Source organism: Dama dama, chromosome 5 (assembly GCF_033118175.1).
Source record: "Dama dama isolate Ldn47 chromosome 5, ASM3311817v1, whole genome shotgun sequence".
NCBI classification, from domain to species: Eukaryota; Metazoa; Chordata; class Mammalia; order Artiodactyla; family Cervidae; genus Dama; species Dama dama.
The window spans coordinates 118,372,624-118,400,130 of record NC_083685.1 but is presented as its reverse complement, the minus strand read 5'-3'; the positions used below and the strand labels follow the sequence as shown (position 1 = coordinate 118,400,130).

Below are 27,507 nucleotides of genomic sequence, written 5' to 3'. Positions count from 1 at the left end.
ATGTTCTTATTCTTTGAACTTTTTCTCTGTGAGCTTCCTATTTATATAGTTTGCCATTTTGTTCTTGAGATACTCATACTCTTGTCAGTGTTATTTAAGGGGTATTATATTCTAAGAATATTTAAAGTTTTATGGTAATTTTTGGTCATAGATAGTTTTTAACATTTTTTAATTCAAATCTGTTAATCATTAAGAATTCTACTTTGAGAGTTGTATTTTCAGCCTTTTTCCCTACCCCAGATATATAAAGACTTCCCTATATATTCTCCCAGTACTTTTTTTTAAAGGAATATCAAATTAATTTGAAATCATAAAATGTCCAAACCCTACTCACATACTTTGGTATAGTCACTCAGTCAGTGATTGCCTAGAAGTTTAAAAAAGTCTGAATATGGTGCTGTCCTGGTGGACTGTGTTAGCATTCACTCTTCCTGTGCAGCTTTCATAACCTGCACAAAATGGATGTGCCCAAATCTTGTTTGGAATTTTATCAGACTGGGTCCTTTTTTATAGTCGTTCCTGTTTATACTTTTTCCCCTACCTGCATACACTGGCACTATGAAAGATGTGTATGTGTGCATGTTAAAATATATGTATAACATAAACTTGCCATTTTAACTGCTTTTATATGCATGGTTCAGTGATTGACTACATTCATTTTTGTCCTTGAATTTTAATCCACCTAGGATTACTTTGGCATATAGTGTGAGATAGAATTTTTCCTCAGATATAGGTAGGCAGTTGCCCCAACCCAGTTTATTAATGAATTCTTCCTTTCTCTGCTTACTTGAAATGACATCTTCAACATATGTGAAATTCATATGCTGAATATAGTCAGGCCTGTTCCTGTTTTGAATTCAGTTCCATTAATGTTTGTATCATCTTGGACAGTGCCACACTTTTCATTATCACAGTTTTATGATTTTTTTAATTCTCATAGATTACATCTTCTCCCATTACTTTTATTGTTCAAATGTTTCTTAGATACTCTTGAACTTTTATTTTTTGAATGAACTTCAAAATTATTTTCTCAATTCTAAAATAATTATTGAGATTCAGTTTTGAAATTGTGTTTATCTATCAATCCTAGTCTTGTTTGTCAGAACTGCAGGCAGTATTCACATTGAAATGACCTTAAGGTTTTGAAAATCTTTTACATTTTGTGTTTTTAAGACCTTGCCACCATGGAAGAAAGAGTACAAAGAAGATATTATGAGAAGCTGACGGAATTTGTAGCAGATATGACCAAAATTTTTGATAATTGTCGTTACTACAATCCAAGTGACTCCCCTTTTTACCAGTGTGCAGAAGTTCTTGAATCATTCTTTGTACAGAAATTGAAAGGATTCAAGGCTAGCAGGTAAGCAGAGGTGTTCAGTGCTCTGAATCAATTCAACTCCTAGTGAGAAGTGGCTAGATTTGTGTATGATCTGCTTAAAATTAGAGGCACTTTCTAAAATTCAAAAAACATTTATCAAATGCTTAAAGAATGTAAGATGTCTTAAATGCCACGGGGCACGTACAAAAAGATAGTAAGAGATCTTGCTCTCACTGAGTTTACAGAAGTATAAAAATAACTGTTCTGTAGGATAGAGTAAGGGGAAGACCATAAAGAGGGGATCTTAGCATGTCTTCTTAATTTATATTTGTGATGTCTTTGAAATCATAAATAATTTTATTTTTCTGGGTTTTTTTCCCTTGGGCAAAACTAGACTTTAATCCAATTCCACAGACTTTTTCTTCGAATCTGTGAAAGTTGCTCAGTCATGTCCGACTCTTTGCAACCCCATGGATTATACAGTCCATGGAGTTCTTCAGACCAGAATACTGGAGTGGGTAGCCGTTCCCTTCTCCAGGGGGTCTTCCCACCCCAGAGATCAAACCCAGGTCTCCCACATTGCAGGTCCTTCTTTATCAGCTGAGCCACCAGGAAAGCCCCTTTGAATCTGTAGTAGCATATTAAAAGCATTGAACAGCTTCGTATGGTGTTCAGGTCCTATGACCTCACGCCTTCTGTTTCTGACCTTCAGTGCCTGCCCCTTCCCAAGCACGTGACTTTCTTCTTCCCAACAGAGGCCCATTTTCCTTTTCTTTGAGAGTGGCCACCAGTCTAGTCCTGGGATTCATTGTTCACTGTCTCCCATCCACCAGCCCACTAGTTTGATCCTTCCTGAGTAGTTGGAGGATCTACCTTCCCTGGGTAACTAACTCTTGGCTGGGCTGGGGCCTGGGCACCTGTATTATCTACTGAGCTCCCAAGGGACTCTGCATACCAAAGTGTAAGAATCTCTAGTCATTTTCTCTTAGGAGAATCTTCAGGGTGTTTTGTTTCTGTCCTTCTCCTGTAACAAGGTAGATTGAGACCTGTACTGTAGAGTCAGTCTATTTAAAGGGAAGAATAGGCACAACCCAGTCACCTCAACAAAAGACTCACAAACAATAGGCAAGGCAGGACAGAAAGCAAGTAGGGAGGCTCTGTGAACCACAAACCAGGAGAGTTACAGAGTATCTAAAACCTTCCCGTTTTTATTATTGCCTGTCTATTAACCCATTAGCTGGAAAACTTAAAGTGAAAGAGGACTTACTGAATATGACAGAGTCCCCAGGAAAATAACAATAAAGGGAGAAAAAAAGATAAATTCAGAGTGGTGAAAAGAATATGGTAGAAGTCAGTCAGCTGGTGAGATTTCAGCAAATCATGAAATACAACAGACGGAAGGGTACTGACTGATGGAGGCAGGCAGGCCGTAGCCAGGCTCCTCTAGCAGGCTCGTCAGCAGACGGGACAGCCTGCTGACTGGTGGGACACCAGACAGCCTTCAACATGCAGAGTCTGAGATGGGATCAAAGGCGAGAGAGTAGGAAGAGAGGAGGGTTAACTGAGGATCTGCATCCAGGCTTGTCACCCTCATTGACCCCTGTGTGCAGATCTTGCAGGAGGCCTGAAGAACTGAAAGAACACTGGGCTTTTCTCCACAAAGAAACAGAATAAACCATCAGCAGAGAGAGCAGACAGAAGAGAATGGGACCCAGAGTAAAATCCCCTGATCCCTGAAGGATCGGCTCCCATTAATCTAACACTGGGGCTCTCAACAGGGTAATTTGCTCACCCTCACCCTACAAGGGATAGTTAGCAATACCTGGAGACACTGCTGTTTGTCACACTTGGAGGTGGTAAGTGGTACTGGCATCTAAAAGATAGAGGCTGGAGATGCTGCTGAATATCCCACAGGTGCATCGGACATTGCAGCCTTTACAGCAAAGAAGTGCCCAGTTCCAGAATGTCAGTGGTGTTGCAATTGAAAACTCTGATCTAAAGCAAAGCCCGCCAGTCAGTAAGCTGCATGCATATGCACAGGGTTCTCCAGGCACCCATCAAGTTTGTGAACTTACTCTTAAGTGGGAACAGTCAGGGATGGCCAGATATATATAAGGAAAGCCTGCCGTGCAAAGGTGAAAGGTCAGGGTGTAACAACAACAAAAAAAAGATTCCTGAGAAGTCAAAGGAGAACCTTAAAAAGCAAAGCAAGCCTCTAAATCATGTCCCAAGAGGAATTTTAGAAGATACTGCCTCTATAAAATGGTAAACAGGATATTAGAAATAAAGAATAATCTGAAAAAAAGAGTAACTAGAAATTTTACAAACTTACTGCACACAGTGAATCAGGACACTCTCAATGTAAAGAACAAAAAGACAAGGAGGTGAAAAAACATGAAAGAAAAAATTGTTATGGAGTATCCAGTATTCACTTAATGGAAATTTCAGAAAGAAAGAACAGAGAAGACAGAGGAAAGGAAATTATCAGATGACTACTAAGAAAAATTTCCTGAGCTGGTGAGAGGCACACAACGTTGCATCTAAGCAAAACCGTGCTGTGCCTCAGATACTGAATATAACAGCTACATTCCCACTCGCCATGGCGCTCCTGTTCTGTGGGACAGGGAGGCGAAGCTGGGCGGGGGCTGTGGAGTGATGAGAATGGTTGGTAAACGTGTAAGCCAGCCGGACAAGTGGGAAAAGGTCCATTCCACGTATCCATAACTGGTCCATCCCATGTATCCATAACTGAAATCTCCAGATGCCAGGGATAGAAGAAGCTCTTCTGAAAACTTCTGAAGAGGTTAAAATTCCTGTAAAGTAATAGGAATTAGACTGGTATCAGACTTCTCTAACAACACAGAACGCTAGAGAGTAATGGAAGAATATAATTAAAAAGTTTGAGGAAAAATGAAATCTGTGTCCAGCCACAGTCGCACGTAGAGGTGGAATAAGTATGTTTTCAGGTCATATAAGGACTCAGAAAGAGCTTCTTTCCCTTGCATCCTTTCTTAGCAAGTTATTTTAAGATATGCATTAACAAAAAAAAGAAGCAAAAGCAGCAAATCAAAAAAACAAAAGACCTTGGATTTCAAGAAAGCTAAGAGAATGACTCTGACCCCGAGGGACATTGGTCCAGCAGCCCGGTGCAGCTGGCACTGCGGATTGAAGCAGGAGAGGGGGGCGCTCCCAGGAGGGATGTGTCTGGAGGGAAAAAATGATTCATACATTAGATAACTTAAAAATGTAAGAGGGGGGAATGAAAGGCAATCAGAAACTCCATGAAAGGAGAAAAGTTGTATAGGTTACTAAGGATGCCCTCTTAGGGAAAGTAGGTGCTACAGAGAAAAATATTTATATCGTCACAATAATGTAAATGGCACATTGATTTTCAACTTTTATAATCAGTCTGCAGACAAAGCGTGGAAAGATTTAAATTACTGAGAAATAAAACTTGTACTCAAGAAGGGAGAAGGGAAAATGGCTACACAAGCCCAGTTCTCATTTGCCATCTCAGAATTTAAACAACACGAAGTTAATAAAGTAAGAAATACCAGTGTAAGAAATCTCCCTACCCAAGAACTGAAAGTTCCAAGGAATTCTCCTCAGGCAGCCCAGACTTCAGGGTGAAACTTACTGTAAGCCCTCTCTGCTTTGTGCTTCCTGCCTTATGTAGTTTATACTCCCAACTGAATTTCTGAAACTGCTTTTTTTTTTTTTTAATTGAAAAGGCTTTAGTTTAGCCTTTGGTGGAAGCTGGGGGATTTGAATCCCAGCCGAGTAGGGGTGGCAGCAGCTGCTGCTGAGGTGGGCCTGCTGCAATAGTGGAGAATTGGGGGAAGAAGGGGAGACCCAAAGACGGGCCACTCAGGAGAGCTTCCCCACTGAGTACTTTCTATAGCTATTTAATTAGATTCTAGCTTATATGATTTTTATTGAAGAACACAGAAGCCAACAAGTCTTGCGTATGTTTAAAAAAAAAATGTGAAGTGATATTAGGGAACTTTTGTTGAGTTTAGGGCAGAATGAAACATATATGTAGCCGTCTTTGAAATTTTATTTATTTATGGATTTCCAGTGTCTCTTTTGCCATATTTTCCTCATTTTTAATTTGCAATCTCCAGCATTATTTTCATAACTGTTATTTGTTACAATTCATCATTTTTATCATCCATGTTCTTTCTTTTCTTACAGATTGTGATATCTTTAGTCTGAATTTTTAACTGGAATCAGAACTGGATGTTGGGGTCACTCTTTCTTTTATTGTACCACGTGATTACCTAATTCAAAATTGCCCCCCCGAGTTCAGATTCGTTAATATAATTTTTTTAATGTTTTAAAAAAAAAGATGTATAGTCGTAAACAGTTTATTCTAGCAGCCATGTTGAACAATGTATTTAAGAATTGTAAACTCCTGGAAGACTGTATTTATATACACTATTGCAATACTACATACTTGATAACTGTACAGTAATTTGGTTTACTAACAAAAGTTGTTAATAAAACTGTGAAACTAGAAAGGAGACTTTCTGAACTTTAATAGAAAAAACTGTGATTTTAATACTGTTATTTCTCTCCTTTTAGTATTATTTTCCTTCATACTTCCCAACTCAATGTAAATAAGCACACACATTCATAGGTATACACATCTTTTACCACAATGGTAATGCTTTTGTAAATGTTTCTATTTGTCCCTTTGGCTAAAAATGTTGTATTGGACAAATATATATATTATATATATATATATATATATATATTCCTTTTTAAAAAATATTGGCTTTTTCCAGTGAATTATCATGTTTAGTGTTCCATGAAAAATTTTAATATTATAGGTTAAAAATTTTCTTATTTGTTTTCATATATTGGCTTGCCAAGGGTGAATGAAAGAACATGGCTGCTTTCCCCAGACAGACTGACCTTGGCATCCACATAAAGCATCATTGTTTTAAAAAATGAAGGGTGCTTAATTGTTCCCTTTTTTCTGTATTCTGTAGGTCTCATAACAACAAACTGCAGTCTACAGCTTCTTAAAGTTCAGCGTGTTAACCTAACATAAAACACAGCAAGAATCTGGTTGTCTGAACTATTTTAAAATTAAGGAGCCAGATGTTTTTAGTCAGGTTATCCTGACAAGACTTGACCTAAACTTCGTTTTTATTGGTCATAACAGTCCAATTATATTCTTGGCCAATTTTGTCCAACGGACAAGGGAAAAGCAAAGTCAACGACACCATTATCTTGTCAAGATCAAATGGTTTTACTATTGTGGCAGAAGCGGGAAAACTTTGTTTATTGAAAAAAAAGAAAGCAAGAAAAAAAAAAAGATAATATGGGGTCAAGTGTAACTCCATGGAAATGCCACGTCTGCTCTTCAGTGAAGAAGCTGGTTTAGAGTCTCACAGAAAACTTTCGACTGTATTTATTTATTGTTGCAAAAAAGACGCTTTTTTATTGCTGCCCTCATTTGTCAGCTAATTATTTTTTCTTATAAAATCCAGCCCCGGTTACATGTAATCCATTCTGTATCTTATCATGATTCCTGTAGGTAAAAGTACAAGACGACCTCTAGATGTCTTTTCTTTCTATGAAAGGAGCTGCTATGTACACATGTGCACACACACACACACACACACACACACACACACAACTGGGAATCAACAATGAGTTTATTGTTCATAGTAGATAAAAATTAAGCTTGCATAAAGGTTGGGCTAAGTGGTCCTGGATTACAGACTCTGTTGCCTTGAATATAACAGAACAATTTGTCATTTACTCTGCACCAGGCTAAAATGAGTAAAATCTATTTGAAGGTATCTTGTTTGTAAACATTTGTCAGATTCTAATTTTTTTTTTCTTTTTGTATTAAAATTCAACTATGGATGTATATGAAACAAAATAAATGGAGATCATTTTTCTCCCACAGATGGTGTCTTTGAATGTGCGCTAATGATTCTCCGTAAGCCTTTGAGGGGAAAGGGAGGGCTGCAAGGTAGAAAAATAAAAAGGCAGAAGGATCTGATTGTACCTGGATTTCTCCAGGGCAGTAGTGCTCCTAAATTTTACAGTTCCCAGCCCACTGTCATCATGTCAAAGAACAATATTCAGCGGTGCTAATCCTGTTGCATCAATTAATCAGACTGATTTAAAAAAAAAAAAAAAAGATAATGTGACAGAATACACGTTGCCTTCATCTATACGTTTTATGATACCAGGCAGATTCCCCTTTACAGACTGCTACTTATATTTTATGAAGGGCATTTTTTTTTTAATGACTTCATCCTTTCTGTATTTGTTGGTCGGTTGAGTTGTTTGGGGTTTTTTCCCACTTAAGAAAAAGTAGTGTAAGCAGTAGGGGAAAATGGAAACCTCAGAGGAAGGTGTAGTTTGCATGTTTTTCCTTTCAGTGTTTTAATCTTAAACGTTGTATTTCTACATTGTCATAATCACTTCTATGAGATCTGCCATAGTTGGTTTATGCAGCTTTGCAAAAATTTTACTAGATTTTGCACTAATTCCTATTAGCTTTGTCTTACCAGGTTCTGAAATTTTATCTAATTGTTGTTTTTTAAGTTTCCTCTGTTTAATATCACCCTGCTATGCAAAACCTTCCCAGACCTTAGTTTCTTAAAAGAAAGACGTTACTGCAGTTCCAAATTATTTCTTATTACAGGCTCAGGTGTACAAGTTATTCTGGGTTAATTTTATCTAATGAAGCCCATTCCTTTTTGTACATAAAAATGTCACTTACAAACTAAAGAGACTAATTGTTCAACATTGAAAACATGGAAACAAAGTTTTTGCTTAAAATATTAACATGAAAGTAGTCAAACATAGGTTAAATTTTGTCCTTTTGCTTTTAAAAAAAAAATGTTACATATTGTATGCACTGTGCTGATGCAAGAATCCTACATTTTAATGAATTATGAAATTATTTTGCATCTCATCACATCACAGTATTTCTGTACTATTTATTCATATATATAGATATATATGGGCTTAATCACTTAAAACGTTGCGTCAAGAACTTTCCTATCTGTAGGCAATAGATTGCTATGTTTTTAACAGATTGTGGCAAATTTAAACAGCAATTCTTTTTGTACGTAATAGGACATTTCATCCTAGAAAAATAAAGTAATGTTTTTGACGTTGGATTTGGTGCAGTTTCTAATGAAACAGTGGTTGGTTGGTTAATATATTTTCTGTAGATGTTGATATTGCCAAATTGTTATAAAAGTGGTACATTTTGTGGGAATCCTTGGACCAGGAAGATGTTAATTTCATAAGTGTATTTAATAGTATAAAGCCTCTTGTGATTTCTATCACCATATAAATACATAGACATTTTATAGTTTTATCAACTACAGAGCTTTAGTCTTTGAAAAGTAATTTTTGGGAAAACACGCCTTCTTATATACACATAATGAGTTTCAAAAGCTGCTTTTCTATGAGTATTTGATAAGCTTCTGCTACTCAATAAAGTATACATAATACAACTATTTTGCTTTCAATTATCCAAGTACTAGAATGCACATTTGTTACACTGTTAGGGTTTTTCTACCCAGCCTTTGGACTTGTGTGTGTGTGTGTATATATATATAGATATGTTTACTTTGCATCAACAGATTTCCTTGGCTAGAAGTATTTTCATTGCTTGTTATATTTCATCTGCCAAGTTCACAATCCTTGAAACCATTTCATAAAAAGTATTTTCGTAATATTGGTAAGGTTTTTTTCCTCCTACCCAAACTCTGCAGGATTTGTATTTTAGTTAATGTCCTGCGGTAGTTCCAAGAAAAGTGAACTTTCAGAGATATTTTCTAAAGTAAAACAATTACTTTTTTATATTTCAAGTGGCCTGGAGTGTTATTAAAGAGACGCTGAGATTTGCTCTTGTTTGTAATCTACCTTCTTGGAGTCTGCAAATAAAAAGTTCTTTCCTTGTTTCTTTTCCTTTGTTAGGCAAACTCCCTACATCTTTGTGTTTCTGATACCAGAGCAGCGTGGTGACCTCTTAAATCTACACACGTAGCCTCATGACTAAGGCCATTACCCATGAGTGTCAGAGTTTGTCCTTAAAATGAAAACGGTGGCCTCTCAGGAACAACGTAATGTCTTACAAGTACTTGGGGAAAAGTTTTTAGTGAATTCAAATACAAAGTACTTCTGGATACTTTGAATAAGATACCACAAAAGACATTTCTAGAAGATCACACCCCACTTGATCCAATTTGGACCAGATTCAACTAAAGAAATAAGTGCTGTAAATTTAAAATGATAAAGTCCACCTGAAATTGAAGTTACCCGTTGTAGATAGCGGGTCAGTTTTTGGTAGTGGTGGTTGAGTCACTAAGTTATGTCCACCTCTTTGCAACCCCATGGACCCCATGCCTGCCCAGGCTCCTCTGTCCATGGGATATCTTAGGCAAGATCCTAGGAGGAGTTGCCATTTCCTTTTCCAGGGCATGTTCCCAACCCAGGGATTGAACCCATGTCTGCTTGGTAGGTGGATTCTTTACCACTGAGCCACCTGGAAGGGCCAAGTCAGTTTTCAGGTGTTTGCAAATACCTGTGTTTGATGAACCTTAAAAATTATTTTGAGAAAAACAAACAGTGCCAAGTGATGTCTTTAAGAGTTAAAAGCTAGTACAAAAGTGTATATGTTTTATGGACCTTTTCCCTATCAAAAGAAAAACACTTTTTTTCTGCTTGAGCTCCAACAGCTTAATTGAAGGAGGAATGTATTGAGTTCCTCTTGAAGGCAACAGAATATTGTGCCCAAGATCCTTTAGTCTCTGGAACACAAAACCCATGTACTAAGAAAAATCTTATCGGTGGGACAGAAGGATTCGGAACTACAATAAATTTGCAAGTTAAAATTTTCCATAAAATTCAAAGATTGTGTCCAAAGTACTAATATGGAGATTCTTTGTAAACTGTTTTGCCTAACCTGGAATTACCAGTCTGTTCTTCACTGCCTCCCATCTATATCCCCACACATACCACTTTTCGACCCCACCTGAGCCTCAGTCGTCTTTCACCGCAAACTTGGTCTTGAATGATGGCCTTAGTTTCAACAAGGCAGTTTCTAAAAAGTTGACATGCTTGTGTTTGCCACATTAACCATGTGACCTCTAAAGGACTTGTGTGTGTGATTTCAAAACTTCTCAGAAACTATTGTCAATCTAATCAAACCCTAACTCTCAGTCTTATATAAAAGTGATTTTCCCCCCCTCTCTTTTAAACCAGAGCTATTTATAACACTTCCCTTTATACTCTTAATATCTGACCATACTTGGTCACATTGTAATCTTCCCCACCTTGTTACTCAGGATCACCACTTAGCCATTTGACATTTACAAGTTTAGCTTTGCTTTTTGTGACTGGTGCTACTTCTGTCTTAGTTAATTTCTGTCCTAAAGAAAACTAATCCAGAAGCTCTTCATTCATTGCATACTCTATAATCTGTCAATGGTTCATTTAATAATGCAGTGGATTCCCAAGAGGCAATTCTAGGGTAATTTTTAATAAGCTTAGGCAAAACTCATTCTCAGCAAACTCTCTAAAAATCCTTCAGTTAATGCTTTACCACAGAATAGTCAGAGCCTCTCAACTTTTTGCCTCCTTGGGACAAATAAGGTAACAGTATCTCATCACAGGCAGATATGTTTTAGGCTGTTAAGTCACTGTGCTGTCCTGACATCGTGTGTGTATATGATGCTTCTTTGAGGCCATTACAGACTGACACAGCTTGAATTCCAGTGCATCTCCTTTGAGCCCAAATGTGCTGTTTTTCTCTTCAGTGCAGTTCTTTATTTTTCTTTAGGCAGTCATCTTCAACCAAGGATTATCAGTGTCTCTATTCACAGAGTTTCAAATTAACTAAAGCACAGCTTGGTCTTCTGGGAAAAGAAAAACACTGTTAATGTCTTTGTGGGCTCAGGTATAAAATCAATAATAATAAAAATCAATAATAAATTCAGTTCATGATTAAATATTTTTCAAGCTAGCTGGAAAACGTTTAAGATTCATATGCTTGCACGCCATCATTAAATACTGGTTCCAGGGTTTGGGGAGTGAGTTTGAGAAATGCTTTTTTCCCAAACCTGGGGCTCAGTGAGGCTAAAAAAACCAGGTGCATCCAAGATCTTATTTCACAGCAAGATTTACTGCTTTACAAACACAAACATGATACTTGGTCTTAATAGAAAAATAACATCAGATACACCCAGAATATGTTTGGCATTGGGAGAGCTGCCAGTATGGCACAAAACAGGATTTTAGAACCTGGGAGGTGTGAAAATAAACTGTATCTTGTATTTTGGTACATCAGGAACACCTGTTTGCTTGAAATAAGACCTTCGGTACTCTTAAGTGGAAAACTTCAATACTTGTCTTGGGCTCCAATTTAGTGTTTGATCTAAATGTGAACTAAATGACATTTCATACGTCTGACTAGTGCACTTACTGTTATGTACAGAATTTAAAATGTGATGGTTTTAGTATAAAATCTGGTTTGATACATGATATAAACTACTTGGAATTGTATATTTAAGATCAAGCAAATGTTTTTGTGAACTATTTCTACTGAAGAATGTATTTAAATTAAAATAATTAAAAATAAACAACATGAAGCAGTGATCTCTTAACTGGACAGGTCAGTTAGCTGAGCTTGTGTGAAGAACTGGCACACCAGTTGAATAACCCCGCCATGGAGCTCAGAAGCATAACCATTTAAGAAGCCTTTTGTAAATAAGACAGTGACTTCAAGATGAGAGTTGGGACTTTCAAATAGTTCCTAAAGGGACTATGTGCCCTTTCTAAAGGATAATCCCATTATATGATGATAAGGCCTTTCCTGTCTCGTTGCAGAATTTAAGTTTCAGATCCAGAAATGCCCAGCTCTTGTGTTTCAGATGCACTGGGCGTGAATTGCCCCTTGCACTTGCCCATCCCTTTTTCGGTTAAATCTTTTCACGTAGCTGCTGCTGCTCCTGAGTAGTCCATCTCCTGGGCGAAGGCGCCCTCTCAGGACCTGAAGCAGAGCTGTAGGAAGCTGCCTTCTCTTATGGTAGATGTGGCCCATCACAATATACCTGCTGCCTGAAGAAAAAAAAAGCCAAAATATAAAGGTATAGTTATCTTTCAAGTGCCATGTAACAATAAGAAAACATAACACCTTTAAGACATGCCTATAGCTTGAATCTATGATCTTGCTGCACTTGCTGAATCTCAGACATTCAGACCTCAGACAACAGGTGGAAACAGCTGAGTGACCTTTACAATCAGATTCTCAGGCTGTTAATAGCCAACACTAGGAACAAAGGTTCTAATCACAACAGTACGAGCAGGATTTTACAGAGCACATTTCTAGAAAGACGTAGGAGTGGGCATTACTCGCCCCCCGCCCCCGCAAAGACGACTATAAACTCAGTTTAAACAGCCCCTTAGGCATCCCTTCTGGCAACTGTGTTCGGTCATTCACTCCACTTGTCAACAAACGGTGACTTGCTTTGTGCCAGCCCGCACAGTTCCCATCCTTAACCAGAGGAGCCGGGAGGGGGTGTTCGCTGATGGAATTTAAATCACAGTGGCCGAAGTGATACTTGTATAAACTCTATTCATTTTAGAATACCCTCCCCCCCCCAAAAAAAAAAAAAAATGGTACTGAGGTGACCGATAGGGACCGAGCTGTGGCATATACAAGTTACAATGTGGCATAAAGTGCATATTCAAAATGGTCCCTTCGGTCAGTTTCAATACCTGGCTTAAATTCTGGACATGGCTTATTGCAACTAGAGGAGTCTAGGGCTAGTATGTGGACTCGGAAGAAAAACCCGTCTGGAGTGATGTACAGGCGGTTCATCTTGTACAGCCCGTCTCGGTCCACCAGGAGAGTCACCAGCCGGATCCCTGTGCCGAGGACGTCTACATCATGCACGATTCCGTTCAATGCTGCTTTCAAAAAACAAGAGTTTGGAGAAATGCATAGCGCTCACATCCTCTTTTCTCCCCCCAGTGCGTTTCTTACAAGTCACGAAATGGTCCACACAGCTCTGGGGCTTGCAAAACCGAGCAGGTGGGTTTCTCTAGGGTTTGGTTTAGGGGCCCCGGGGCACAGTCCAGCGCTCTCGGCTCGGAAAGGCTCGCCCCGCGGCCTGGGCTCGGTCGCCCGGGCCCGGGAGGAGCTGCGGGCGGGACTCACCGAACTCGCTGGTGCAGTAGGACTCGCGCTCGTCCAAGTCCGCCCTGCAGGCGCGCGCACAGTGCTCGGCGCCGGGCTCGGCTTCCTCCCCCTGCAGCTCTCCAAGGTGCGGCGGCGGCGCGGGCGCGGGTTCCGGGGGCGGCGCGGCGGCGCGCGGCCGGTTGGGGTGGGCGGGGCCGGCGGGGATCTCGACGGCGCGCGCGGAAGGCCGCACGGCCGGGAGGCGCGGGGCCCGGGCGCGCGCGCGCCGCGGGAACTCCCCCAGCGCCGGCTGGCGGCGCGGTGACGCGCGGTTCTCGGCCTGGGCCAGGCGCGGGCTCGGCGGGCCGGCGGGTGCGCGCGCGGCCTCCCGGAAGCCCGCCCGGTTCTCCGCGGGCGGCGGGGGCTTCCGGCGCCTCAGGTCTGACCAGGCACGCGGAGCGGCTTCGGCCGCGCGCGGCCGCCGCGGGGTCTCGGGGACCGGCTGCGCCCCGGGCCCAGGCATCTCCGCAGTCGGGCCTCCGCCGGGGTCGGGTTTCCGGCTGTGGGGCGGCGAGGCTGTAGGGAGAGAAGAGAGGCTGGGGAGGCCATTAGAGGAGGAGAGGCCGGGGAGGCTGAGACGAGAGGGCAGAGGAGGGGGCTGGTCGAGAGGAGGGGGGGGAAAGGGGAGACTGAGAGGGGAGGGAAGGGGAGGGGGGAAGGGGAGAGGCCGAGAAGAAGGGAGAGAGGCCGAGAGGAGGGAGGCGAGGTGAGGCCGGGGAGACTGAGGGAGGAGGAAAGGCCGGCAGAGATGAGGCTGCGGAGGGGAGGGGAGGAGATGGGGGACAGCGTTAACTGAGCCATACACCTGCGAGAGGGGGTCTGGAAATGAAGCCAAGAGAACGGGAGCGGGAAGCGGAAGGCGCCCCCGGTTAGGAGAGGAAAGACGCCCCAGCTTCTGATGAGCACGGGTTTCCTAGGCCTCGCAGGAAGACCGAGATGAGGGTCTCGCCCTGTGAGAATGAGGACAACTAAGAACGTTTTTCCCACCACATGGGAAGATTTCATTTTGTTAAGGACCCTGTCTAAATCAATAGCTTTTAAAATTACAACAGCCTATTTGTTCTAGGACTAAACACAACTGACATCTCTGGTTAAATAACAAACTCTTTTTGCCCTTTCTTTAATATATATATAAACATCCGCCTTTCTGCTGTGTACAGTTTGTTGAGAAAAGTACCGAGAGCAAACCCCAGGGGGAAAGGTCTCATATTACAGGTTCTCCTAATTGTTTAAGCGCCCCTGACAACAGAACTATTTGGTTTTCCCATCCGTGTTTACACTGTCATCTTGGTCTCCGAAGAATCGAGCATTTGTGAGTGGATTTTTATCTGGCTTCTTGGACACCGCTTATTAGTAAACCACAGCTTAGAAAGATGTTTAAAGCGTGGCTGGGAGGCAGAAGCCCCCGGTTAAGTGTGAAAGCACACACATCTCTTGCATGCACCCCTCCTCCCCGCCCCCCGCCCCCCGCCCCCCGCATCATTTTCGTGGTAGAGAAAAAGCTCCTAAATGGCATGGCATGAAAACAAATTTTTGAAATTATTAGTGATTTTTCCCCAGCTCTGCAGGCAGGTTGGTGAGCAAACCAGCCAGCTTAGAAGCTGGGCAACTTTCCATGCCCAGTTACACAATATCACCTCCCCCTTTTGCCTGGGTCCCAGTGCCCTCCAGACGGGCACAAGAGCCCGTCTTTATTTTTTCTATTGTTTTAACGGCTGGTTTTCAGTATTTCTCTCCTCTGGCATTGAAATGCTTGGTCTGCCCCTTTGCAGTTCTTGCAACACTTCATTTAAAGTGATTTATCTTGCCAAATTGACAGTCTTCACTTCAAGTGATTTATCTTGCCAAATTGACAATCTCCTTTAAAATCAGCTTTCAGCCAGCAATAATCGCCGGTTATAGTTCATGTTTTTGCAGAGAGGTTGATTCTGACTCATTATGTTCAGCGTTGCCCATACACAGCTGAATAAAGTTCTGGTGGATATCCAATTCCTGACTGTCAACTGTTGACCTCACAACTGCTTCCCCATTGATATCACCATCTGTTGTCATGGGAAAGATTGTCTGATATTTGGGTTAAATGCCACTGAAGTCATTCAATTTCCATGTGGAAAAATAACCCAAAGTAAATTGCCCTGCGAGGTGCGGAAGCTATTTTTCCCGGAGATAGTGAATCGAACAGAACATCTACATAAAAGCCAAACAAAAACACCTCTCCGCAGAGAACCTCTTGTTTCTTCATTCTCTCAGTATTTTCCATCTCATGCATGCAACTGTGTGAATATGTTTTGTGTGTTTTAAAGACTCAGGTGTCCCAAGGCAATTGGTTGGGGCTGCAGGGAGAGAGAAGAGAGGTCCAATTTCGGCTCCCTCCGCCCCCAGCCGCGGCGGGGCGCACCCAGCGCCTGAGATAGCCGGCGGGACGCGGACCCGGGCGCAGGGCGGACCCCGAGCTCCTGGGGCGCCCGCCGCCCGCCGCGTCCCGCGAGCCCAGCCCGCAAGGCTTCCGAAAGGCGCGCCACGACCCCTTTTGACACTTTCCCTCCTCTGTGATGGAGCAACTACTTAACATGCAAAGTTTTCTCCAGCCTGCCAGGCTCGCTCGAGATCATTTCAGTAGCTGAACAACTGGCTTCATTCCGAAAAGGCTGCCAACACACACACAATCTTGGGGACACATTTTGCTCCTTTCAAACACGAACACGGACCTGGAGTCTCCTCTCTGGTCAGCGCTGACCCCTTTCTCGTCCCTCCCTTCATCGCGCCCCCTCCGCACCTCGCCCCCGGATTCCAGCCCCTCTCCCAGGGCTCAGCGTTTCATCGATCTTACCTTTTCTCTCCGCCACTGGGGCTTCGGGAGAAGATCCAACGATCAAACAGAGGAGCCAGAAAGCTCTAGCTGTCATGTTTGTAGACACGGTTCCCAGGCTCTAAAACTGAGCCTGGGCTTTTGCTCTTTCTCTCCCCCCACCCCTTCTCCACACCCCCACCCCCGTTCATGCTAATGAGGGGCAGCCTTTGGGGAAACGGGAATCACTCACTGAACAGACCATTGGAACAAAACCGAGCTGCAAGGATTTCTCCCACCTCCTAAGGGGGAAGAGCACGTGGCCTCTCAAAGTTGTCCCTGGGAACGTCTGTCCTGAGATCTGCGGGTAATGAGAACATCAAATCCGACACTTTAAACCCGTGTGGGCTTGCGGGCTGGGGCTGGGTGGAGAAGCCAGTAGGATGGCAAGTGGAGAGAAGGGTGTTGAGGGGCTGAGGGACTGGGTGTGGGAGAATGAGTGATAAGGAGATTTTTCTAGATTAAGCCAACAACAAATAGGCAAATTAGAGCCTAAGACAGTTTGGGCTTGTGGAAGGGAGGAGATTCCAGGTGACAGAGAATTCATCCCAGAATGTGTCGTGGATTCTGAGATGAACTAAGTCACTACATCCTAGGTTTGATTACACTATATGTGTAATATTTATATTCTAGAATCAGAAAGGCCCAAACGCCCGCATAAAATATTAATAGCTTTTCTTCTCTCTCTCTCTCCTCCTTCCCCTAATTGAAATTGGTATCTAGTTGGCTAGATTAATCAAGTCTTTTAGCCACCAGGTGCTAGAGGATGGTGGTGATGGTTTAGTCACTAAGCCGTGCCTGACTCTTGCGACCCCATGGACTATATAGCCCACCACGCTCCTGTGTCCATGGGATTTCCCAGGCAAGAATACTGGAGTGGGTTGCCGTTTCCTTCTACAGGGGGTGTTCCCAACCCAGGGATGGAACCCGCATCTCGAATCCATCTCCTGCATTGCAGGTGGACTCTTTACCTCTCAGCCACCAGGGACAGTGAGAAATCTTCCCCAGCTCTCTGATGATGTTTCACCTCCTCAAGAAAGGTGGGTTTTGTGTTTTTTTCTTTGTAAGAAAAAGTCATTCACTACTTGGATATGGATTCTTTTTTTTTTTTTTTTAATATTTATTTAGCTACACTGAATCTAGTTGCAGCATACAGGATCTTTTGATCTTTGTTCTGACATGCAGGTTCTCTTTTAGTTGAGGCATGTGGGATCTAGTTCCCTGACCAGGGATGGAACCTGGGCCCCCTGTAATGGGAGCTCAGAGTCCTAGCCACTGGCCCACCAGGGAAGTCCCATTGGGTATGAATTCTTGAATGGCTCTGTAAATTCATCCTGAGCTAAGAACCCTATCCCTCAGATTGAACTGAAACAGCATTCACCAAAGAGGGAAGTAAGCTCACCGTAGTAAACCCACAACTTTCCCGATGTGTATCTCATTTCAACAGCTTCACATCCAAGAGGAAGGGGAAGTACGTTGAGATGAAGGCATTTTTATCATAAGCACATGAGCCAACAGTGAGATGCAGCTGCTTAAACAGTTTTGCTGCATTAATATCTTATGTCTCAAAAATAATAGTGCTAATGAATCTGTCAGATTCACTGGTGCAGGGCAGGGTGGATATCATGTTTTCAAGAAAGACACTGGACAGCTAGAAGGAAAACAGTAGGGTGCTAAGAGGGTTGGACTCCATCATGGTCAAGTTCTTTGGGAAGAACTGAGGATAGGCAAGGTTCACGAAAACATTTTTTATATTTTGGGAAAAAACTAGTAGGTAGAAGTTATGAAGTGACAGGTTTGATTTCAGTTTAAGAAGGACTATTCTAACAACTGAGATCTCCAAGAAAGGGCTGCTTTCAAGGGTTGTAACAATGAGGTCCTGGCCACTGGGGATGTCCAAAGAGAACATGATTCAGGGATACTGTAGAACATGTTCCTAGATTAGGTGTGTTGTGGATTGAGGGGAAGAGTAGATAAATGAGCTCTAGGGAGGAGTTGTCTGTCTGGTCACAGGCTGACAATATGTTAGAGGAGGGGGTCACTATATCTGAAGTCTGGTCCTCAAATTTCCTTAGTTTGAAACTCACTTTTGTCAATACATCAGATTTGTGGAACCAACTCATGTTAACCAAACTCATAAAAAGCAGGTGTATAAACTAGAATATCGCTTATTATTTTGTAACAGGGAGGAGATAGCAAAGGTGAGTCAGAGGGTCTAATTATTAATCAGAAGTTTCCCTGTAGAGAACTAAATCAAACTGCAGTTGAAGATGGGCTAATCTTTCCTCATTCAAGTTTTAGAGGAGCAAATTCTCTGTTTCCTCCAAAAGAGTATATCTCTTCAATCACTACAAGGCTTATGTACATCAGAGTCAGTGTCTCTAGATTCTGGCCAAGATCAAAAAAACACTGTGAGCTTTGTGCTTTGGGTTTACAATTTGTTGGGGGGGAGAGGGGGCAGGTGCGTCAGGTCTTAGTTGTAGCATGTGGGATCTTCAATCTGCCACTGTGGCATCTGTTGAATGTGTGATGTTTAGTTGCAGCATATGGACTCTAGTTCCCAACCAGGGATTGAACCCGAGTCCCCTGCATTGGGAAGCTTGAAGCTTTAGCCACTGCACCACCAGGGAAGTTCCTGGGGGTTATAATTTACAGATGTCATTAGATTCCTTTCTTTCACATACTCTTTCTTTAAGTTAAGTGGAATAAAATTAATTAGGCTTAAGCTTTCTCAGTTGCAACCACATCTCAGACATAGTTGCCTGGGATTATGTTCAAATCACCCAGATCCAATTTGGGGTGTTCCCGAAACTCTTCTGTTTCAGAAATGTTGTGAATGCCCTGAAGCCCACACCCTGAAATGTAGAGGCAGAGAGCTGACCGGAAGTCTCCTAGAGGCTCCTGGGGTGGCACCAGCCTGGAAGAACTTGCCAGGGTCCAAGGCTGGGTCTTGGGCAGCACACCACTTACAGGCACAGAAGCCATATTCATGGTGGAAAGCACAAAGAGCTCAAAGAGACCGAACTATGTAAGCTAGAACGCCACTTTATTAATTTACAAAAGATAGACTCAGGCAGACCTGCAGTCTGTGTCAGCCTGGCTAGCATTCTCTGTCTATGAACAAGTCACCTGGGAAGCCCAATTATCATCAGGGTGGTTGGTAATATAAACCAGGGTACAACGAGTTCGTTATATGATTGGAATGTTTAAAAGTATTGGTTTCTCACAGTGTATAATATCCATCTCTCCATGCCCCTCTTCCACGTGTGAGATGAAAGAATCTAAAACCCTAACTGCCTTCCTCTCCCCTGCCAATCTCTTGTATTTTGAGTGTATCTTTCCGCTTTGCAAATATTTGTTGAGCATCTACTGTGTGTTGAATAATAAAGAATTTGTGCCAGGTTCCTGGTACAGAGCTTCTAACTCTTGGAATTTCCCAAGTGAAGGAAACATCTTCATTATTCATGAGCTTCCTGGATCACACCTGAGTTTATGCTAATGAGTTGACTCTTGGAGGGCCCCTCGATAACTTAGGGCTGGAATCTGGCCATCAGAAACATCAACCATGGAATTAGAGGGTTGGGACTTTGAGCCAGCCTGACCTCCAGGGAGCAGAGGCTGGAGATTGGGTTCAATTGGATGGTCAGTATTTAATCCATCATGCCTGCAGAATGCAGTGACAACTCAGTGGGGCTTCTTGGTGAATGACCACACTGATGTGCTAGGAGAGCGGCACAGTCTGCTCCATGGAGAGGCAACCCCAAAGCTATGCATTTGGGACCCTCCTAGATCTTGCCCTATGTGTCTCTTCATTTAATTGGAACTGATTTGTCTCCTAATGAAACTTTGATCATAAGTTATAGCACTTTCCTGAGTTATTGTAGAGAATTATCAGATCCGAGAGGAATCATGAGAACCCCCTAGGTTTGTATCCAGCTGTCTGAAGTAAGGGCAGTCTTGTTCTGGATCATCTGCCCTTTAACTAGTGAGGTCTGCATTAACTCTGGGTGGTTTTTGTCAGAACTGAATTACAGCTCACCACTCGGTTTTCAAACACTGTGTGCCACAGGAATTCCCTGGCAATCCATTGGTTAGGACTTGGTGCCTTCACTGCTGGGGGCCAGGTTCAATCCCTGGTTGGGGAGCTAAGAACCCGCAAGCCTTACAGCATGGCTAAGGGGGGGAGAAAAAACCACACTATATGCCAGGAGTTTTAGAAGCCAGAAATACCCATCATCATCATCATTTTTCAAAAAGAATATAGTACTATTGCTTTGGTTCCCATTTGGTAAGGGCTTCCCTGGTGGCTCAGGATCTGCCTGCAATGCGGGAGACCTGGGTTCAATCCCTGGGTTGGGAAGATCCCCTGGAGAAGGGAATGGCAACCCACTCCAGCATTCTTTCCTGGAGAATCCTCATGGACAAAGGAGCCATGGGGTCAAAAAGAGACATGACTGAGCACCTAACACTTTTCGCCAGATAGACCCAGAAGGGCAGGCATTGCAGGCTGAAACAGCAGCACATGCAAAGGCATGGGGGTACAAGAGAGCGTGTGAGTCTACCCAGGCCCAGAAAGCATGGCAGCTTCTTAGGAGAGAGCCCTGATGGGGGACGTTGCTGAGAATCTCGATGACTATAGACGAACATTCCACGGACAATGGTAACTGGCTGCTTTATGTATTTAATTTTAGTTTTTGGCTGCTGCTGTGCATGTGGGATCTTAGTTCCCTGACCAGGGATTGAACCTGGGCTATGGCAGTGAAAGCGCCCAGTCCTATCCACTGGACCGCCAGGGAATTCCCTAAATAGCTGCTTTTAAATCTTTATTTTGTTTTCCTATCACTGTCCATTATTGTAATGAAAAATTTGGAAAATAAAGAGTAGACACAAGAACCACTACCATCACCCTCAACAACCACTGCCATAATTCCATGTTTTTCCTTCCAGGCTCTTTCTCAGATACCATGTTCACACAGATGCCTTCAGTGGCCCAACACTATTTTGGATCCTGTGTTGTTCACATGACACCATGGCAAGGGCACATTCCTATTTCACCTGTTGTGTATACAACTTTGTGTTTAGCTTTTATTCAGTGAAAATTAAAATATTATTGGGACTTCCTTGGTGGTCCAGTGGTTAAGACTGGCCCTTCCAAGATGGAGGCTGTAGGTTTGATCCCAGGTTGGGGTACTAAGATCCCACATGCACAGCGTAGCCAGATTTTTTTTTTTTTTTACAAATTAAAATATATTAGACATTCTTTGTAGATTCGAAATCTCCTAAATGCATAATATGTTCTCACTTAGACAAATCATCATTTGTACATTTTAGACTGTTTTCAATTTTTGCTGTTGTAAAACGTTCTGTGTCCCCATTAACAGAGGAATGAGTGTATTGAGACATGCTACAATGCTACAGAGCAGCATTTCTCCATCTGCCACTTTTGAGATACTGAGCAAGATAATCCTTGGTTGTGCATTCTTCGCCAGTATCTCGGGCTTTAGCTTCTGAATACCAGTGGTGCCCCCCACCTCCAGTTGTGACAACCTAAACTGTCTCCAGACCTTGCCAGATGTCTCTTGGAGACAGAATTGTGAACCATATTCAGTGCTAGACAGCAATGAAAATAAATGAGCTACAACTACAAAAACAAAATAGAGCTGAATCTCATAAACATGATATCAAGTAAAAGAAGTCTGGCACAAAAGGCTATATGCTAAGGACTTCCCTGGTGGCCCAGTGGTGGAGACTCCCCGCTTCCAGTGCAGGGGGCTTGGGTTTCATCTCTGATTGGGGAACTAAGATGCTACAGGCCAAGAGGCATGACCAAAAAAAAAAAAAAAACCAACACCTCTTTATGGTGTAATTTCATTTACTTTCTATATACTCACAAATAAGACAAAATTAATCTATGGAGTTAAAAGTCAGGCTGTGCTTATCCTGGGGATAGGTAGTGACTAGAAAGAATATCTGAGTGTGTGGAGGGAGTTCTTTGCTGTTGAAGTTTTATCTATTAATTTATCATATGTTAAATGACAAATATTACTGTTTGTATAGTAGAATCTATTGGTTATTTTTTTGTTATGCCTTCCATCCCTTTATAAAAGTCTTTAAAATGTGTATTATTGTTGTCCAGTCACTCAGTCGTGTCCGACTCTTTGCGATCCTGTGGACTGCAGCACACCAGGCTTCCCTGTCCTTCACCATCTCCCAGAGCTTGCTCAAACTCATGTCCATTGAGTCAGTGATGCTATCCAGTCATCTTATCCTCCCTTGTTCCCTTCTCCTGCCTTCAATGTTTCCCAGAATCAGGGTCTTTTCCAGTGAGTCAGCTCTTTGAATCAGGTGGCCAAGGTATTGGAGCTTCAGCTTTAGCATCAGTCCTTCCAATGAACATTCAGGACTGAGTTCGTTTAGGATATAGACTGGTTGGATCTCCTTGCAGTCCAAGGGACTCTAAAGAGTCTTCTCCAAAAAAAAAAAAAAAGAGTCTTCTCCAGCACCGCAGTTAAAAAGCATCAATTCTTCAGTGCTCAGCTTTCTTTATGGTCCAGCTATCACATCCATACATGACTTCTGGAAAAACCATAGCTTTGTTGGCAAAATAATGTCTCTGCTTTTTAATATGCTATCTAGATTGGTCATAGCTTTTCTTCCAAGGAGCGTCTTTTAATTTCATGGCTGCAGTCACCATCTCTAGTGATTTTGGAGCCCAAGAAAATAAAGTCTGTCACTGTTTCCATTGTTTCCCCATCTATTTGCCATGAAGTGATGGGACCAGATGCCATGATCTTCATTTTGTGCATGTTGAGTTTCAAGCCAGCTTTTTCACTCGCTCTCTACTTTCACTTTCATCAAGAGGCTCTTTAGTTCTTCTTCACTTTCTGCCATAACAGTGGTGTCATCTGTATATCTGAGGTTATTGTATATGATTAGTACATATTCATAACAGAATAACTAGCTATTACAGATAAAAAGAGAAAAAAATCAACTATAGTCCTGTTGCCTAGAAAAAACTACTATAAATATATATTTTTTACTATAAATATTTTGATGGGTCAATTTCCAGATGTTTTTCCTACACATATGTGCACATGTAAATATTTCTTTATATAAAAATGGGGTCATGGTATGTATATATTTTATGACATCATTTAAAAAATTTTAATGATATGGTAAGGTCTTTACAGTTCAATAAATATAAGATTCCATGATCATTTATTTTATTTTTCCTTAGCCATGCCCCAAGGCATGTGGATCTTGTTCTCCAACCAAGGGTCAAACCCGAACCTCCTGAATTGGAAACTCAGAGTCTTATTTATTGCATGGCCAGGGATGTCCCTCCATGATCATTTTTAATGACTGAATTCCTAGATTATTACATTGCTGAGTCAAAAAATATGATAATTTTAATATTTTTGCTACATATTACTGAATTATTCCCCAGATATGTATCAGTTTACACTGACTATCCACAGTGTAGGTGTGGAATAATATTTCTCCACATTGGAGAAATCCAATCAAGTTATCACTATTTTTTCCAAATCATCATTATTTGATATATTTGCTGTTCTAAAGAGTTTGTTAAGATTTCTCTTTTTTAAAAAATTTATATTTTTTGGGTTAGTGATATTGCATATTTTTTCATTGATTTATTGGCTACTGGGATTTCTTTTGTTAATGACCTGTTCATATACTTTGTTTATGCATTAGAATGACCAGACTTTCATTTATGATTTAAAGCACTGTTCATAGCCTCAGAATTTTAACCCTTTGTTCATTATATGTATTGCAAATATCTCCTCACACAATTTTGTTTGATTTTAAGCTTTTTAGTGATTTTTTTGACCATAGAACTTTTAAATTTTCTGTAGTAAAATCAGTCAATCTTTCGTTTAAATTTCCCTGGTGTCTTTTGTGTCTTGCTAAGAAAGACTTTCTTTAAATCAAAATTATATACATATTTTACTTCAGTTCAGTTCAGTTTAGTTGCTCAGTCGTGTCCGACTTTGCGACCCTATGGAATGCAGCATGCCAGGCCTCCCTGTCCCTCACCAACTCCTGAAGCTTACCCAAACTCATGTCCATTGAGTCAGTGATGCCATCCAACCATCTCACCCTCTGTCGTCCCCTTCTCCTCCTGCCTTCAATCTTCCCAGCATCAGGGTCTTTTTAAATGAGTCAACTCTTCCCATCAGGTGGCCAAATTATTGGAGTTTCAGCTTCAAAATCAGTCCTTCCAATGAACACCCAGGACTGATCTCCTTTAGGATGGACTGATTGGATCTCCTTGCAGTCCAAGGGACTCTCAAGAGACTTCTCCAACACCACAGTTCAAAACCATCAATTCTTCGGCACTTAGCTTTCTTTATAGTCCAACTCTCACATCCATACATGACTACTGGAAAAACCATAGCTTTGAGTAGACAGACCTTTGTTGGCAAAGTAATGTCTCTGCTTTTTAATATAAGGTCTAGGTTGGCCATAGCTTTTCTTCCAAGGCATAACCATCTTTTAATTTCATGGCTGCAGTCCCCATCTGCAGTGATTTTGGAGCCTAAGAAAATAAAGTCTGTCACTGTTTCCACTGTTTCCCCATCTATTTGCCATGAAGTGATGGGACCAGATGCCATGATCTTAGTTTTCTGAATGTTGAGTTTTAAGCCAACTTTTTCACTCTCCTCTTTCACTTTTATCAAGAGGCCTTTTAGTTCTTCACTTTTTGCTATAGGAGTGGTGTCATCTGTGTATCTGAGATTATTGATATTTCTCCTGGCAATCTTGATTCCAGCTTGTGCTTCATCCAGCCCGGCATTTTGCATGATGTACTCTGCATAGAAGTTAAATAAACAGGGTGACAATATACACCTTTGACATACTCCCTTCCCAACTTGAAACCATTGTTCCATGTCTGGTTCTAACGTTGCTTCTTGACCTGAATACAGATTTCTCATGAGGCAGGTAAGGTGGTCTGGTATTCCCATCTGTTGAAGAATTTTTCCACAGTTTGTTGTGACCCACACAGTCAAAGGCTTTGACATAGTCAATACAGAAGAAGTAGGAAAAAAAGAAGTAGATGTTTTTCTGGAACTCTCTTGCTTTTTCGATGATTCAACGGATGTTGGCAACTTGATCTCTGGTTCCTCTGCCTTTTCTGAATCCAGCTTGAACATCTGGAATTTCACAGTTCACGTACTGTTGAAGCCTGACTTGGAGAATTTCAAGCATTATTTTGCTAGCATGTGAGATGAGTGCAATTGTGTGGTAGTATGAACATTCTTTGGCATTGCTTTCTTTGGGATTGGAATGAAAACTGACCTTTTCTAGTCCTGTGGTCACTGCTGAGTTTTCCAAATTTGATGGTATATTGAGTGCAGCATATAGAGATCATTAACTTCTAATAAATGTAGGTCTCTTTCTGGACTTTCTTCTCTGTTATTTCATCTGTTTATTTTTGTGCCCACAATGGGACATTGTTATAATGATCTTATAATATAGCTCTCTTTTCAAAAATTATTTTGACTATTATAGTTTTTCTTTTTCCCAAGTGAACTTCAAGGTTATTCTGCTAAGTTGAAAAAAAAAAAAACTGCCCCTGGGATTTCTCTGGCAATCCAGTGGTTAAGACCCCATGTTTCCATTGCAGAGGTCATGGGTTTGATCCCTAATCCGGGAACTAAGATTCTGCATGACTCACAGTGTGGCAAAAAAAAAACCCAGCAGAATTTGCATTAAATTAAAATTACACTAAATATATAGATTTGTAAAGGAATTGGCAACTGTCATGTATTATCTTTGTAGCCTTGAAAATTGAATATCTCTACAACTTTGAATCCTTTCCCTCTGTTAGAATACTATCATTTTCTTCACCTACGCTCTAACCATCTCCTGGGTAATGTGGAAAGGATCTTTTTTCCTTTACATTTTCTAACTGGTTTTGGTAGGTGTATAGAAAGGGTACTGATTTGTATATATCGATATTTACTGCTTATATCCCAATTTGTGTATATACAAAAACATTTCAAACTGTTTGCCATAGATTCCTTGAGAAAGCTGTAAAATTTTTAAATAGTGGTATTTTGCCTTTTCCTCTCAAATATTTGTAAAACTTTCATATTGCATTGATGAGAACTTCACAAGCTGTTGAATAATCTCAATCATAGTCATCATCTTTGCATTATAAGTAGTTCTCATTTTCAGGGAACACCTCAAGTATTTCACTTTCAAATGAATAAAATTTCATTTTACTTCAGGGATGTCCACACCATTTCAACTCAGAAATCTGACAAATATCTGTTTTTTTTTAACTTACTTTCTTAGTACTACTGATCTGATTGTGTCTTCCATGTATTTTATCTTATCACCCATCATTTTTATCTCTATCTTTTTCCTTTTCATTCTGATTTCATTTTCAGTAACATCAACCATGTGTTTGGCTGTGCCTCGCATGTATGAGTTCCCTGACCAGACTCAAAACTTTATTCCTGTAAGACCTGAGTTCTTGGCAGTCCTGTCGTGATTGGATTGCTGTACTTTCCCATTAACTGAGTCTTTGGGACAAGGGCACGCTAAGATGTACCTCCCGTGAGTCCTTGGATTCCTCTTTCCTCCACTAAGTAGCAGAGCCATTTTCCCCTTGGTAATCACATCATTCACGGGACTGTCAGAGCTGGGCTGCTGTAACCAAGTAAGCCTGAGCGGCTTACACAACAGACATTTGTTTCTCACAGTTCTGGGGCTGGAACTCTGAGATCAGGGTGTCAGTTATGGCTGGGTTCTGGTGAGAGCTGTCTTCCTGGCTCACAGATGGCTGCCTTCTTGCTGTATTCTCACATGAGAGAGAGCGTGCAACAGAGAGACAGAGACGGAGAAAGGGCGCCAGACACTTCTTCTCGTAAGGACACTAATCCATCACGGGGCTCCACCCTCATGACCTCATCTGAAAGCCTCACCTCCCCATACAGTAACACTGACTTTTACCAGTCGATTTGGGGGTAACATAGATATTCAGCTCATAAAAGTGACACCCACCCCCTTTCTCCACCTGTTGATTTAGCAGGCTGGGGAGTCCCAGATGGTCAAGGGGCAGCCTCATCTCCAGTTGAATGGAGCCATAAT

At 41.6% G+C, this 27,507-nt stretch overlaps 2 protein-coding genes across 9 annotated transcripts in view; one reads left to right on the top strand and one right to left on the bottom strand.

Moving 5' to 3' along the window:
• Positions 1 to 8,467, top strand: part of BPTF (bromodomain PHD finger transcription factor) — a 133,482-nt gene extending 125,015 nt beyond the window's left edge. For 7 of the 8 annotated variants that reach the window (XM_061144415.1, XM_061144411.1, XM_061144412.1 and 4 more), the window contains 2 exons: positions 1,174 to 1,360; positions 6,313 to 8,467. In XM_061144415.1, coding sequence (XP_061000398.1) covers positions 1,174 to 1,360; positions 6,313 to 6,349 — 224 coding nt within the window. In that variant the 3' untranslated portion in view covers positions 6,350 to 8,467. The other variant, XM_061144413.1, reaches the window with a different exon arrangement.
• A 2,354-nt stretch (positions 8,468 to 10,821) lies between these two features.
• C5H17orf58 (chromosome 5 C17orf58 homolog) lies at positions 10,822 to 16,508 on the bottom strand. Its single transcript, XM_061144417.1, has 4 exons — positions 16,372 to 16,508; positions 13,521 to 14,057; positions 13,079 to 13,270; positions 10,822 to 12,418 (listed from the first exon to the last, which is right to left on the bottom strand). The coding sequence occupies exons 1-4, from the start codon at positions 16,445 to 16,447 to the stop codon at positions 12,228 to 12,230; spliced, it is 996 nt and encodes a 331-aa protein (XP_061000400.1). The 5' UTR covers positions 16,448 to 16,508; the 3' UTR covers positions 10,822 to 12,227.
• Between the last annotated feature and the right edge of the window lie 10,999 nt (positions 16,509 to 27,507).